Below are 15,739 nucleotides of genomic sequence, written 5' to 3' on the forward strand. Positions count from 1 at the left end.
TAAATTAAGAAATGACTAAAGAAAAAGGATGGAGTGAAAGTTAAAAAGAAAGAAGATGTTTTAAGATTCCCTTCTGAGCAAAAAAAAAAAAAAAAAAAAAAAAAAAAAAAAAAAAAAAAAAAAATTGCTTGCCCAGTAAAATGGGGAAGAAATATAAAAGAAGAAATGAAAAAATAAAATAAGTCTTTAAAAAATTAAGCAGGATACTTAATTATTATAGTAGAGAAAATATCACCCTAATTGAGGTAACCCAGACCCAGAAAGATATGCATAGTATGTAAGTATAAGTGGATATTAGCCATGAAGTACAGGATAACCATGCTGCAATCCATTGGCCCAAAGAGGCCAATGAGTGCCCAAGAGAAGATGCTTGAATCTTACTCATAAGAAGAAATAAACCCAAACCCTAAATCCACCTCAAAGGCCTGGGTGGTAGCTGAACTCATCAACCTGCCATCTCACCCACAACACCACTAGTGTGAACTCTCCAGCACTATCAGGCCTATCTCATCAGTGCTGCACCCAGAAAGGGACAGAGCCAGCTCTCCTGCTCTTATGCCTTGGAGCCAGCTCTACCGTGTTGGCTAGGCAACGTACAGGGCCTGATATCTGGAGTGCTGAAGCCAGTGAGGTGCTGGACCAGCTCTCCCACACTCTTGAGGCTGAGGCCAGCTCTTCACCTGCAGCAAGTCATGAGAGTACCAGACAGGAGACAAAAGGCAAATCCAGTTCTTCCTCATGCTGTGGTGCTGGCCTACCTGCAAATTCTTTAACAAGGGACAGATCTCCTGTGCTTAATAGGAAAGTGCATGGCACGGTATCCCAAGTCCTGCAACGGGCGAAAAGTGGGGTCAGTTCATCTCCTCTTACACTTCTTGGGCTCTTATACTTATACTCCATGATGCCATTGTGAGGGGTGGGGCCAGGTCTGAACAGCCCTCAGGTACCAACATGGCCCCAGGCAGCATCCTAGACAAGTGATGTCTGCCTGTCTTTTGGTTGTAACACTCCCTCACTGCTACAAGGCCACAGACACAGTCATGGTCCTTGGAAGCAGCACAGGCCAGGACCTCACAATGGCCTTACATGGCATTGCTGGACACTCACACCAGGCTGTTCCACCACTCTTCAGTTCTGCCTCTTTTCATTGTGCACATTGTTGGCTCTGTTGGTCTTCTTAAGCTCCTGTTCCTTCCAGGTTCTTCTATCCTTTCTTCCACTCTTCTACAAGGCTCCCCAGACTCCACCTAATTGTTTGGCAAGGTATCTGTTTCCATCCACTGCTGAGTGGAAGCTCTCAGAGGAAAGCTGTGCGAGGCTACCTTCTGCAAACATAGCAGATATCCAAATAATGTAAGTGCCTGTTTCTTTTCCATGGGGTGGCTTTCATGTTGGTCCAGGCATTGGTTGGACAGTCCCTCAATCTCTTCTCTATCTTTATCCCTGCTCATCTTGTAGGCAGGGTAAATTTTGAGTAGAAGGTGGTGTGTGTGTGTGTGTGTGTGTGTGTGTGTGTGTGTGTGTGTGTGTGTGTGTGTGTTGGTGTTTCTTTCTCTCCACTAGGGGTCCTGTTTGGTTACAGGGTGGTCTCCTTATTCTCTATGAACCCTGTTACTAGGAGTTTCAGATAAGGTCACCTGCACACCCTCCTAGGATTCTACCCTGTAGTAGGTCTCCTGTTTGTCTAGAGATGCCTGTGATCAATGTTTTTCTTTTCTCTGAAAGTCTGTCCTCTGTCCTTGGGGAGCCCTGTTCTTCTCACATCATTTCTCTCCACACTTGTTCTCCTTCCCTCATTCCTCTGTTCAACCACTTCCACTGTTGATTCTATTTTCCCTTCTGAGAGAGATTCAATAATTCTCCTTCTCAGAAGGCAGAGGGAGCATTGTGGAAGAGGAGTTGGAAAGATTGAAGATTCAGAGATCAGCGAGTGTATAGCATATTTTTAGCTATTTTATTGGATACACACACACACACACACACACACACACACACACACACACACACACAAGAAAGAGATATATTACTTTTCTCCAATCCACTCCCTTCCATTCCCCCAACACTAGAAAGGTGAGAAATAAGGTCAGAGGGGAAAGGGGATATAGATCTCTTTAGACTACTTCCTGGTGATTAGGTTTGTCATGTACTAGGGATAACTTCAATCTTCTTTCTCAGAATATCCAGTAGTCCAGCAAAGCAGCAGTCCAGTAACCCAGCAGTTGCAAGCACAGCAGCAGGGACCAATAGCAGCATGGGCCATCAACAGCAAAGGCAGCAGCAGGTTGAGCAGGAGCTGGGATCAGCACTCCCATAATGATACTTTCTACAGTGTCTCCAGAATTAAACTATAAAGATTGCAAAAACCACAGCCCTGCTAGTGCATGGAGCAAATCATAATCATGTGCTGTGAAGCAGACTCTTATCTCATGCCTGGGACTTACACAAAAACATTTACATAACACAACTGGGATTTTAAAGAAACAAAAACTCTCACTGTAAGACTATGTCTCCTACTTATGTCAGAAGATATACCACAAATTCTCATTCACATCATGCCTAAGCAGAACAAGGACAACAATAATATTTATAGCAAAGTAGACTTGGAAAAGCCCATGAGGTCATGCTTACCATTACACAATGAACTACAGGTAACTAAGGAATGCTGAGAGAGGGAATAATTAGTAATCTCAATGAAGAATGCATCAATTAGATACCCAGTGCAAAATGGTCTGTCCTGGGGGCCCAAGCCTTGTGCCATAATATCCTGGCAGGCAGATCATGCTCAAGACAACTCCTGCCCAGCCTCACACAGCACAGATGTGTAAAGAAAGCCTGAGACAGACCCGAGCCTGGTGCCACTCAGGCTCAGGTGGACAAATCATGCCTGAGATGACCTCTGCCCAATGTGACATGGCACATACAAAGCAAATGACTACTGAAAGGATTGTGGACACCAGAATGTCCAGAGCACCATTAATATGAGCAAGTAAGTAATGCTTGTAAGTAGAGCAAGTAAGTGGTTCTGCAGAGACTGAAGCACGCATATGTACCAAACGGAAATCTTTGTCTTCATGTCAGTCTCCTAATAAGGGGAGAGAGGACTGTCTCTGATATGGTCTCTATTGCCTGCTTTAAAAAAAAAATCACTTCTCCACTGGTAGGACTGCCTTGACAGGCTACCATGGAAGAGGGTACACTCAGTCCTTGATTTGCAGGGGTGGTTTGGTGGTAGAGGGGAATACTCTTTTCTAAGTGGTAGGGGAGACATGATGGGGGAAGAAAGAGGAAAGGCTGGACCTGGAGGGGCCTACTACTGAGATGTAAAGCGAATAATTAAGTGAAAATTATACAATATATTTAATAAAATATGCATGTCATTTTTTTTATCAATTAATGTTTTCATGAATTTATTCACTTAAAAACCACACATAAATACAAAGGACCATTAAGAAAATTTTAACTTAGAGTTTTTGCTACATAATTTTAAAAAGAGAAAACTGTAATTCTTTTACCATTTCACTCCTTTTTTAAAATTTCAACTGCTACATGAATATTATTCCATGCATCACATTTGGAGATGTAGGATGCTCACCACATATCAAGGACAGAAGAAGATGACCTCAAATGAGAGTGTGTTTCCTACAGACAAAAGGAAAAAAGATCAGAGATACATAAATAAGGGAAATTCACATTATTGACATAGTGTGTTCAAGAGAGCTTAAGGGTGCTTAGTTAGCAGCAATGGTGTCCTGGATCCAGCTCACATAGTTGCAGACCTTGGTGTACACACCAGGGTTGTCCTTCTGAGCACAACCATAATCCCAGGAGACAATGCCCTGGAGCTCTCCGTTGCAGACCACAGGGCCACCAGAGTCACCCTGGGATGAGAGAATACAGTATTTAAAGAAGAGGCATGTCAAAGAAGGACCACATTTACTCTGACCTGAAGATGACGTTCTAACCAGCCTTTGCCCCATTGGTGTTACTATCCTCTACTCTTGCTAACGTGTGAAAATGACATCCAAACTAGACCTCCTCACATTTCTGGGGAACACCTACAGGAAACTTCCTTGCCAGAGATACTTGAGCATTCTACTCCCAAACCTAGGAAAATGGGCATTTGCATGAGAAGGGAGCCAATTACCTGGCAGAAATCTTTGCCTCCCTCCAGGAAGCCAACACAGATCATGTTCATGGTGATCTCTCCAAGATAGGATGCTACACAGTCAGCCTGAGACAGCACTGGGCCATCCAGGCACTGGAGCAGGTCTGGGTTGTTCACTTTGAAGAATGAATAAGAAAGAAATGTGATTCAGACCAATCTAGGGGTCAACATTCCAGGGTTAAATTTGTGACCCCTGGAGCATTCGTCAAGATATTAAGGCCCAGGAAGAAACTTAGAACCCAGAACAGTCATTAGTGATGTTCTTCCTGAAAGTAATAACAGCACATTCTGCATCTCTCCTGTTTACATTCTGAGAACTAGGTCATCACGTGAGAAAATTTCCCTTATGCTCACTGCAGAACTCTCGGTGTATTGGGTCCTTGAAATGTATTTGCAGGTAAGTTTTGAAACTTGCCTAGTCCTGGAAATTTGTAAAGTTAGAAAAAAGAGTCTTACTCACCACCAAAGTTCAAGGTGTTGTCCCAGCTAGAGATGAGACACCAAGTGCCAGCCCGTGCACAGAAAGTGGGCAGAGCCACAGTGGACACTCGGGCATTGAGGGTCACAGGGGAAGACAGCTTGATCAGCATGATGTCATTGTTCAGGGTCCTCGAATTAAAGTTGCGATGCTTGATGATCTTGGCAGCAATGACAAACTGCTCATTGCCCTCAAGGACATTGATGTTGTGTTCTCCCAGCCTCACTCTGATGCAGCTGTTGGGAAGAGAAGATGGTTAGCATCGTCCTCTCTATGACCCAACTAGTTCAGAGTTATTAATCTCTTTTTGATGACTATTTTTGGAAGGAGTAGGAGGCCTGGCTTACATCACAGAAGTAGCAGAATTGTGGTTTGCAAAGATGAATTTGGGACCCAGTTCTTCCAGCTTCTGAGAAATGTAACATGATGGAGGTGAAAGACTGAAGCAGGAGGAGCCTATTTGCCTACTGTCCCGTTATGAAGGCGAAGTAGTTCTTTGTGTCTTCCTTCTTCCTCTCTGTCTTCACAAATTATGAGCCATACTAAGTTCTGTCCCCTTAAAAATAATCTCATAGGTCTAGTCCAGTTTGGGATAAGAGTAGCTAGGTCCATATAGCACCTTGCAACTAGCTATGAATTCATTTTTGGGTATAGTTTCCTAAACTTTCTGAATAACAATCTGGCTGATTCTGCTGCACTTTCAGTTGTGATGTCCTATGGCATCATGAAATGAATTGATATTCATCTCCAGTATAATAAGGACTTCAAGTTTTAAATTAAGAATAATCCTTTGTAAAGAAAGCCTTGGCTGTGCTTTCCCCAAACATTGGACCCAAGCAATAGGCCTGCTGGCTCATTTCATGGAACCTTCACGTGATTTCCTTTATGAGACTCTCTGGTCATATAGCAAATGACAGTGGAAAAAGTGAGAAACTTTAGGCTTACAGAGATACTTTTCTTCTTTGTGCAGACAAAAAAACAAAACAAAAACAAAACAAAACAAAAAACAAAACAACAAAAACAAAACAAAACAAAAAAAAAAACCAATTGATTGCTTAAAGGAGGTGTTGCAAAATGCAGTGGAGACATAGACTTTGTCTATGTTGCTGGGTCTTTTTGGATGACATATAGAGGTTTGGTGGGAGAGAACTCCAATATCCTTAAATATAGCCTAAACTTCACCTGAAGCTTTTTAAATTTAGTTTGAAGGATATCTGGTATTGGTAGCTAAGTGGATATTCAGGGACCTAGAGACCCGTGAGAAGAAACATGATACCTGGATCCAATAACTCTGAGCGGATTGCTCTAATTTCTAGAATACTTCATCATATAGAAAGGTCATATACAAGAGTATTGCTAATATGCTGTAAAGTATGAAGCAACATGTTAAAGGAAGAAATAGACATGGCTTCACTTGGCTCCTCTTTCCAACAAGGTATATATATATATAATTTTGATGTGTGAAGAATGAAGTCTGAGTAGGAGCTCCTCCAATATGTTCCAGAGATAGACCAATACCACAATATGTTCCAGAGATAGACCAATACCACATAAACCTTTCTGTCACGACCTTTGACACTCTTGTATGGGTTAGTTTTTAGCATATTCACTTTATTCATAAAGCATTGCCATTCTTGTCTAAAGATTACAACTTACCTATTTTCTGGAAGCAGATGGTTTTAGATAGAGCTCTATGTCAGATATAAGGAAGGACATGAACAATAATCAGTCTAATTTTTATCCAGACAATTGCCTCAATAGGGAGATTTCTGAATTGATTAGGACTCTTGTATAGAAATCATTATTAAAAGTATAGGTGGATTCTGATATTGTGAATTTTTTTTCAGTAACACTATTGTGTCAGAATGTAGTTAAGCATAAACTTTCCAGAAGAACATCAAATGGGTTGTAACAATGCCACTGAATCACAGCACTGAACTATATCAAGACATATTCTGCCAAAAAAGAATTCATTGATGAATGATATGTGAAATTACATGTAATTTTATGAGCCAACTTGAGGAATCCTATTACAGGATCTCCTTTTTTTGTTAGTCTGATGTTAGTGTTGCTGAGGGACAAGAAAAAGCGAAGTTCATGACTGATTTCTTTCAAATGTAGGGGGAAAACCTTCTAAAGATGCTGATCACAGTGAAAAATTATGAGTTCAGAATCTAGCCATTGGTTTTGACATGTGACACATGGAGAATGATGAAGAAAACAGATACCAGAATACACGGGGGAAAACAACCCTATGAAATCTTCTAACTATCTTCTGTACCCATTTCTGGCATGACTTGCCCAGACACACAACAGAACTGGCACTCGGAGCTCTTCCCTCTGAACCCTGAATCCCATGAAGTGGCTCATGGGGTCATGTTTAAGTGGAGCACTGTTGTATTTGTGAAATGTCCAGTGGCATTTCTAGATGTTTTACATAACATTCAAGCACTACACTGCTTATGTATGGAGCCTCACTTTCTTTTTAATAACTGGTTCATGATGAAGCAGAAAAAAGAATTATCCATAATAAATAAGGAAGATACTATGACTCAGATGGATTCATTTTTTGGCCAAGAAACTATCTAAATATGGCATATGGTCACAAGCTTCCAAAAAGATATGGAAACTTATGAATAGGGAGATTTTCCACAGGTGGCACCTAAAAGGTTACAGCTAAACAAGCCAGAGGTTCCTAGGAGACAAGTTAAACATCTGGTTCCTACAGCCATTTTTCTTGGCAATGCATGAATGCCACGTATCTGTTTTACCAGGCACTGTGTCTCAGAGCCTTCCCTCACCATGGCTCCTCACCCACCAGAGCCATGTCTACACAGGGATGCTCATGGCCAGCTGGCAGACTATGAGGATATCATCATGGCTAGTTGTACAGTAAGCAATATTTCTGTACTATAGTAACCATGTTTCTGTTTTCTTCTTCTTTTACAACATGTTTATTGATTCTTTGTGAGCTTCACAGAATGTGGCCCAGCCCCAGCTCTGTCCTTGCATCTGGCCTAGGTGGAAGCTGATATGATCAGTCTACTTCTTCTCCCCTTTCTGTACCACCAGGGTGACCGCTCGACATCTGCTCTGGCTAGGCAGCTTTAAGCATCCAGAGCAGCACCCTCTCTCCTGGTTTTTTTTTTTTTTTTGCCCTCTGGTGGCTCACCTCAATCATGCCAACAGAGACAGCTTGGCTTCCAAGTCAAGGTATAGTGCCCACTCACCCATCAGTGTGGGACAGGGCCATGTCTCCTCTCATGCTTTTGTGGCCAGGTCTCCATACTACCACAAGTAATAAAGGGCAAGTGGGCATTACCACCTTACTCACTCCACAACATGTCAGAAGTCAGATGCCAAAAGAATAGTAGTACAGACAGCTCTTCTGCATTTATGCCCACCAAGGAGGCTTACTGTGCCTCCTTCACCAGGGTCTGCTCTACTGTGCTGCCCAGGCAAGGTCCATTGCTCACTCTCCTGAGTGCTACAGCTGGAAAGGGTAAGATCAGCTCACCCAATCTCAGGACCCCAGAGCCAGCTCTCCTGACTGCCATAGGAGGCTTGGGGCTGGGAGGAGGGATGGCATCTTCCCTCTGCCCAGACTACTTCACAGCATATGAGGGACAGGGGCAGCTCTCCTGCTTTCACACCCTCAGGGCTAGCTCACCAATACCACACCTCTATCACAAGAGCCTGCTCTACTGTGCTGCCTCATGAGGTTTGTGCATGGCCAACTCTCCAGAGTGTTGCAGTCAGCAAGACGTAGGGCCAGCATTCCTGCTCTCAGGACCCTGTGGCCAGCTCTCCCAATTGCTTCAGATGGCTAGGGGCTAGGTATGTGGGAGGTATTAACCCCACACCCTCTTCACCCAGGTGGAGAATTTGTGGAGCCAACACTCCCATCTCTCAATTAGAAGCCTATTTATCTGCAGCTCTTGCTTCTAGCACCAACTCCATTTTGCAACCTGTGTGAGATGCAGGGCCTGCTCTTCCAAGGTGGGACTAACTATCCAGAGCTCAGTAGCCAGTGAGGGACAGGACCAGTTCTACAAAGCACCTGGACATTCAAGTTTCCCAGGCTTCTGCAAAGACCAAAGACATCCCATGGTCTCTAGTGGTAATGTAAGCCACTGTTGCTGCTTATCAAAGGACCCACTCATGGCCCTTGGTGATAGCATAGGCTGGAATTCATCATGGTGTCAGGCAGCCAGGGGTAAGCCACTCACAACAGGAAATTTTTCTCTTCCCTAGCCTATACCGTTATATCTCCCTTAACAAAGCTCAAACTGTTCTGTTTTTCTTTCTCTCCCATCTGTCAACCACAAACTTGCACATTGTAGTATCTCCTGCTGTAGGTAGACCATATGGCTGGTTGGGCTCTCTGTGATGGCCTCTGTCCATGCCAAGGTGTGTCGTGGCAAGCCAGCTTCTAGATGTCTACAGAGAGTAGTCTAGTAGCCAGCATAACAGCATAGGGTCTATGCCCCTGGCTGTATTGTTCTGCATCTTCCCCCTCCTGCACAGCTCTGCATCTTGGTAGACTTTGTGCCCATGGCCCCATCCATCAGCTCCTGCATTATGCAGGGATAGAAGGTCTCTGGACATCTCCTTACTTTAGGTTTAACGTCCACTACCATCAGCAAAACTCTGGGATACTGTGATACTTTCTTTGTCACTTATGTCAATGCTGCAGCCTAAGGAATGTCAGTTGTTTTATTTACTTGTTGTGAAGTATTCATAGGACTACTGCTTTGGAAGAAAATGTCAGATATTTTTTCTGGTATTTCCATATTCTAACATATACTGGCCAGGTGTCTCACAAGGAGATTATTCTTTAAAAAATTTTTTTTATTTAGGTAATTTATTCACTTTACGTCTCATTTGTTATCCCCTCACTTGTATCTTCCTGTTCCCCTTCCCACCTTCTTTCATCCTATTCCTCTCCCCTAGGTCTGTGACAGAAGGGAACCTTGTTCTCCACTATAAGATCACAGCCTATCAAGCCTCTTCCTGGTAGCCTACTTATTCTTCCTCTGAGTGTCATTAGGTCTCCTCACCAAGGGCAAGTCATCAGTTAGAGATGCCAAAGTTCATGTCTAAGTCAGTCCCTTCTGTCTACACAATTGTGGAGGATGTGGTGTCCACTGGATGGATCTGGATAGGGGTTCTTTGTTTACTGGATGCATTGTCCTTGGTTGGTACAGTAGTTTGAGCTGACCTGCCTGCATACAAATTTGCCAGCCTTGATGTACTTCTTGTAGGTTTCTAGGACCTTCTGGATAATTCTATTTCCCCACTCTTCCTTACCTCTCTCACCTAGAGTCCCAATAGGAAGTTCTAGTATCTATCCTAATCTCTGGCTAATAGATTTGGTTTCTTTGTCAAAAATCAAGTGTCCTTATTTGTGTGGATTTATATCTGTGTCTTCAATTCGATTCCATTGGTCAACCAGCCTACTGCTGTGCTAGTACCCTGCTGTTTTAATTACTGTTGCTCTATAGTACAGCTTGAGATTGGGCAAGGAGATTTCTCTGGAGGATATTTTATAGTATAGGATTGTTTTTAGCTATTCTGGGTTTTTTGTTTTTCCATATGAAATTGAGAATTGCTCTTTCAATGTCTTGAAAATTTGTATAGATATTTTGATAGAGATTGCATTGAATCTGTACATTGCTTTTGGTAAGATGACCATTTTTACTATGTTAATTAGTCTGATCCATGAACAAGGGAGATCTTTCCATCTTATGATATTATGTTCAATTTCCTTCTTCAGAGACCTGAAGATTTTTCAAACAAGTCTTTCCCTTGCTTGGTTAGAGTTATTCCTAAATACTTTATACTACTTATGGCTATTGTGAAGGGTGTATTTTCCCCAATTTCTTTCTTAGCACATTTGTCATTTGTATACAGGAAGGCTACTGACTTTTTGGAGTTAATTTTGTATCCAGTGACTTTGATAAGGGTGTTTATCAGCTATAGGAGTTCTCTGGTGGAATTTTGGGGGTTACACTATCATATCATCTGTGAATAGGGATGATTTGACTTCCTCCTTTTCCATTTCCATCCCCTTGATCTCCTTTTGTTGTCTTGTTGCTCTGGCTAGAACTTCAAGAACTATATTGAAGAGATATGGAGGAAGTGGGCAGGCTTGCCTGGTCCCGGATTTTAGAGGGATTTTCTTGAGTTTCTCTTAATTTAATTTGATGTTGGCTATTGGCTTGCTGTACAAAGCCTTTATTATGTTTAGATATGTGCTTTGTATACCTGATTTCTCCAAAACTTTAAACATGAATGGGTGTTAGATTTTGTCAAATGCTTTTTCTGCATCTAAGGAGATGATAGTGTGATTTTTTTTCACTTCGTTTATATGGTGGATTACATTGATGTATTTCCTTATAGTAAACCATCCCTACATGCCTGGAATGAAGCATACTTGCTCATGTTGAATGATATCTTTGATGTGTTCTTGGATTCAGCTTGCAAGTATTTTATTGAGTATTTTGCATCAATGTTCATAAGAGAAATTGGTCTGAAATTCTTTTTCTCTGTTGGGTCTTTGTGAGGTTTAGGTTTCAAGGTGGCTGTGGACTCATTGAATGAATTTGGTAATGTTTCATCCATTTCTATTTTGTGGAGTAGCTTGAAGAGTATCAGTATTGGCTCTTTTTTGAAGGTCTGATAGAATTCTGCACTGAAACTATCTTGCCCTGGACTTTTTTTGGTTCAGAGACTTTTAGTGACAACTTCTATTTCTGTGGGAGAAATAGGACTATTTAATTTGTTTAGCTGATCTTGATTAAACCTTGGCAAGTGGAAACGATCAAGAAAATTGTCCATTTCCATTAGATTTTCAAATTTTGTGGCATATAAGCCTTTGGCATAGGAACTTATGATTCTTCATATTTCTTCAGTGTCTGTTGTTATGTATACCTTTTCCTTGTGGCTGAGATGTGTTCCTTGGATGAAGAAGAATGTTAGGTCTTGTTTATACATCCATTCAGCTAGTCTGTGTCTTTCTATTGGAGAATTGAGACCACTTATGTTGAGAGATATCAATGACCAGAGACTGTTAAGTCCTTTGATTTTGACGTTGGTTGCAGTAAAGTGTTTGTGCAGTTATATTTTTGTGCTATTGTAGTTATCCATTTCTTGTGTAATTTTGGTTGTAGCTTGTCATTTTGGCTTGGAGTTTTCCTTCTAGTAACTTCTGTAAGGCTGGATTTGTGGATAGGTACAATTAGAGTTAGTTTTTGTCATGGAATATCTTTTTGTCTCCCTTAATAGTTATTGAAAGTTTTGCTGAGTATAGTAGTTTGGCTTGGCATCTGTGGTTTCTTAGGATTTGTAGGACCACTGTCCAGGCCCTTCTGGCTTTTATGGTCTTTGCTGAGAAGTCAGGTGTTATTCTGATTGGTTTTCCATTATAAGTTACTTGGCCCTTTTCCCTTGAAGCTTTTAATATTTTTTCTTTTCCCACTACATTTTGTATTTTGAATATCATGTGGCAGAAAGACTTTTTTTCCTTATTTATTCTATTTGGTGTTCTGTAGGCCTCTTATATGTTGATATGTATCTCCTTTCTTAAATTAGGGAAAGTTATTCCTATGATTTTGTTGAAAATATTTTCTGGCCCTGGGATCCAGATGTTTTCTCTTTCTTTGATGTCTATTATCATCGGATTTCATCTTTTCCTGGTGTCCTTGATTTCTTGGATGTTTTGTGTCAGGGATTTTTCTGATTTAACATTTTCTTTGATTGCTGTTTCAAGTTATACCATAGTATCTTCTATTCCCAAGATTCATTCCTCCATCTCTTGAATTCTGTTAGAGAAGCTTACCTGGGTATTACTTGCTTTCTTCTTAAAGTCTCTCGTTGCTGGCTTTCTTTTTTTTTTTTTTTCTCTGCTTTTATTATTGTTTCCATTTTCTTTTCTTTTTTTTTATTAATTTATTCTTGTTACATCTCAATGTTTATCCCATCCCTTGTATCCTCCCATTCCTCCCCCCCCCCATTTTCCCATTATTCCCCTCCCCTATGACTGTTCCTGAGGGGGATTATGTCACCCTATATATTCTCATAGGGTATCAAGTCTCTTCTTGGCTACTTGCTGTCCTGCCTCTGAGTGCCACCAGGTCTCCCCCTCCAGGGGACATGGCCAAATTTTCTCTTCAGATCTTGAACTATTTTATTGATTTCCTTCATTTGAGTGTTGGTATTTTCCTTAATTTTTTTCCAGTGCCTCTCTATAGGCCTTTTAATGTCTTCAATCTGTTTGACTGTAGCTTCTTGCATTTGTTTACAGATTTTATTCATTTCCTCCATTATCATCTTAATTACTATGGAATTGAGGTAATTTTCCTGTATTTCAATTGTGTTTGAGCTCTTAGGGTTGATTTCTTTGGGATAGTTGGGATCTTGAGATGCCATATTTTTTGTTTGTTTGTTTTACTTTTTGTTTTTATGCTGGCCTCTAGTCATCTTGCTGTCTTGGACATTGGGAGATAGTTTCTGATGTCCTTCCCTGGGTCAGGCAGGTCACCTGGTTTCTGTCCAGGGGACTTTACTCCACACCCTGGACTCCCCCTAGGCCAGCAAAGGCTGGTGCTGGCTCTCTGTAGCCTAAGAATCAGTTAGAGGTAGTGCAGAGAAAGCTAGTTACCCTGCCTTTAGTTGGGTTTGAAAACCTTGCCCTAGGGTACTGTGGCTTTGTGGGCCTAGTCTCAGTTTGCCCTAGAGTGCCAGAACCCCTGTTGGCTTGTAGGAGTTGCCTAGGATTCTGCCTGATCTGTCCAGGATGTGTGGCCTAGGTTCAGTCCCATTTGAGAGAGCAGATACTATCCTCTGGCTTGTGGGAGTTGCCTGGGTTTCTGTCCCATCCCTTCAGATAAGTTCAATCCTGTCTGGGCATGTGAGGGCACTCCTTCTGGGTTGGGGCAGCTGGTCAGCACCCTTCATGCCAGATCATTTCTACTCTTGTGTGTGGGAACAGTCCTTCAGGGCTGGGATGGAGGTTTCTGGCCAATCCATTCAGACTTTAAGGCCTTAGATCAGTCAAAAAAGGTGTGCAGCTTTGGAGCTGTGCCTGAAGGGCTTGTCCACAGCTGCCTGGACCATTTTGTAGGCCCTGGTTCCCTCTGTGGACAGGTGGGCTCAGATCCACGCTCTTCAGTCCCCCTGGTCAGCTGGCCCATGGATCAGTGAGGGAAACAGAGAGCATAGTGCTCAGCTGTTCTGGGCTTTTGATTTTGTGCTGGCATGGTCTCCAGCTCTGGGGCTTTCTAAGGACTCACTGGTTGGTCTGAGGTCAGAACCACCAGTTTTTCTGTGCTTTTCCCAGGCCAGCAGCTCCAGGCTGGAGTTACCCACCACCAACTGTGGTGAGCCACAATTAAGTCAAGATACCGAGTGCCTGATATAGTGTATGGCAGGCAGCTGCTCACTGGTGGATACAGGTCCAGACTCTACGGGCTGGGTACTCCATCCTCAGTGGGCCTTTTGGGTGGCCTGAGGCCAGACACAGATGTGATCTGCACTTTGCAGACTCCTCTCATCTAGGGATCTTCAGGATTTATATTCTGTAGCTCCCAGACTGGTCTTTAGTCTCAGTCCTGCAGATCAGTTATCCTGTGTGTTTGGCCCCATTTTGGATCCACACTGGAGATTATTCTTACAGCATATGGAAAAACATTTTATCCAGAAGTACTTTCAGACTGATTGTCTCACTCTGACCCTATCTATAAAGAAATATTGAAGGACATAACATAATGGCATTCTATAGCTAACACTTGAAGTTTAACCATCTAATATTTCATGATCCTATTAATCACCAGATCAGATTTCACCAAGATATTAGGAATCACGGGCTAAAAGGACTACTGTAGATTTTAGCTATTGCCTCATACTATAGACTGTGAAGAGTTCAGTAAATTCATCAAGCAGCCATTTGTGCTATTCCCAATACTATTCTTTCTAATATACAAAATTCCTTTGAGTCTTTCTGTAAAATATTCTTCTAGTCCCTATTGAATGTGTGACATTCTCAAAGCATTATATTTAAATCTTGGAAATAATGTTTAATATCTGTGTGTATTTAATGCTGTTGGTTATAGTCTTTTATGAACCTTGAATTTGTTCTATCATTATGCATTTCTTAGATGAGTAAGTTAACTTTATAGAGTAGAATTAATGGCTTTAAGTTTCTTAAGCACACTCAACAACTAATGTGTAAGCATTGAGCATGGTAGTCATACTCTAGACTAGCATGCTTTGACAAGACCATTTTGGTTGCCTTGCTCTTGTCCCATACTTGCTTCTGTCTCATGAAAGAGGCAGATAACAGATACTGTTATCTAATTTTCAAATATGAAGAATCTATATCTCTGAAGAGAAGTGACTTCTTCACAGCTGCTTGGGGAAAATGTAGATGTGAACCATTCCTCTAAAAACTGAGTTTGTTTCTCATTATATTGTTTCAAGTACAGTGTTGCTGGTGTTCCTATGGTAGTGTCTAAATGTCTCTATAAAAATTAACAATACTTTTTCTCCTTATGCTCAGAGATAACTATAGTCTTCATCTGTCACCACAGAAAAGTCTTTTTGTAGCAGACAGTGACAACTACAGAAAAAACACAATCTATCAAAATACAGCCTGTGTACCCCATTCTCAGTGTATATGTCTAAAAAATTGTCCAATACCTATGACCCAGGGAACATGGCAGAAGAGGAGGTGGAGAGACTGTAAGAGCCAAAGCATTAGGGAGTTTTCTGTGAGACTGTGTGTTTCTGTAATGAAAGAAGCTACACCTGTAAAGTCTCACCAATGTGACTGCCCAAATGTGACCTGAACAAATATTATACTATGGACAGGTCAAAGTAGAAGGGAACAGCATGAAGATTCAAGTCTACACACAAAAAATTGGCACCCTAGGAGAAATGGAAGTGGGAGAGGTGGTCTTTCCCAGGGAAGAGCACACCAAGGGAACCAATTGATTGTCTACTGTCAAATGGACAGTGATTAAAACATGCACACAAGTAATACTATACAGATCAATCAGATTATACTCCGGAATATCCTTGTATATGTATATGTGACT

The 15,739-nt window shown here is 41.7% G+C and overlaps 2 protein-coding genes and 1 gene segment (V, D, J or C); all 3 read right to left on the minus strand.

The window, feature by feature from the left end:
• LOC127194822 (T-cell receptor beta-1 chain C region-like) overlaps nt 1-15,739 on the minus strand; it is a 231,238-nt gene that overhangs the window by 66,451 nt on the left and 149,048 nt on the right. Inside the window, 1 exon segment of the C gene segment in view lies at nt 8,272-8,279. Coding sequence covers nt 8,272-8,279 — 8 coding nt within the window.
• Nucleotides 1-15,739, minus strand: part of LOC127194343 (anionic trypsin-2) — a 135,672-nt gene that overhangs the window by 27,287 nt on the left and 92,646 nt on the right. The gene's annotated exons all lie outside the window — the stretch shown is intronic.
• LOC127194305 (anionic trypsin-2-like) lies at nt 3,729-7,896 on the minus strand. The gene is made up of 4 exons (XM_051151607.1): nt 7,874-7,896; nt 4,626-4,879; nt 4,145-4,281; nt 3,729-3,878 (listed from the first exon to the last, which is right to left on the minus strand). Exons 1-4 carry the CDS (start codon nt 7,894-7,896, stop codon nt 3,729-3,731), a joined length of 564 nt encoding a protein of 187 aa, XP_051007564.1.

This window comes from Acomys russatus, chromosome 10, assembly GCF_903995435.1.
Source record: "Acomys russatus chromosome 10, mAcoRus1.1, whole genome shotgun sequence".
Taxonomy (NCBI): Eukaryota; Metazoa; Chordata; class Mammalia; order Rodentia; family Muridae; genus Acomys; species Acomys russatus.

Coding starts and splice junctions, on each gene's coding strand:
- LOC127194305 (XM_051151607.1), bottom strand. CDS start 7,896: ATGGCCCTGTCCCACACTGATGG. Junction 4,282..4,625: donor CAACACCTTGAACTTTGGTG/GTGAGTAAGACT, acceptor CATTCTTCAAAG/TGAACAACCCAGACCTGCTC. Junction 3,879..4,144: donor GAGGCAAAGATTTCTGCCAG/GTAATTGGCTCC, acceptor CTCTCATCCCAG/GGTGACTCTGGTGGCCCTGT.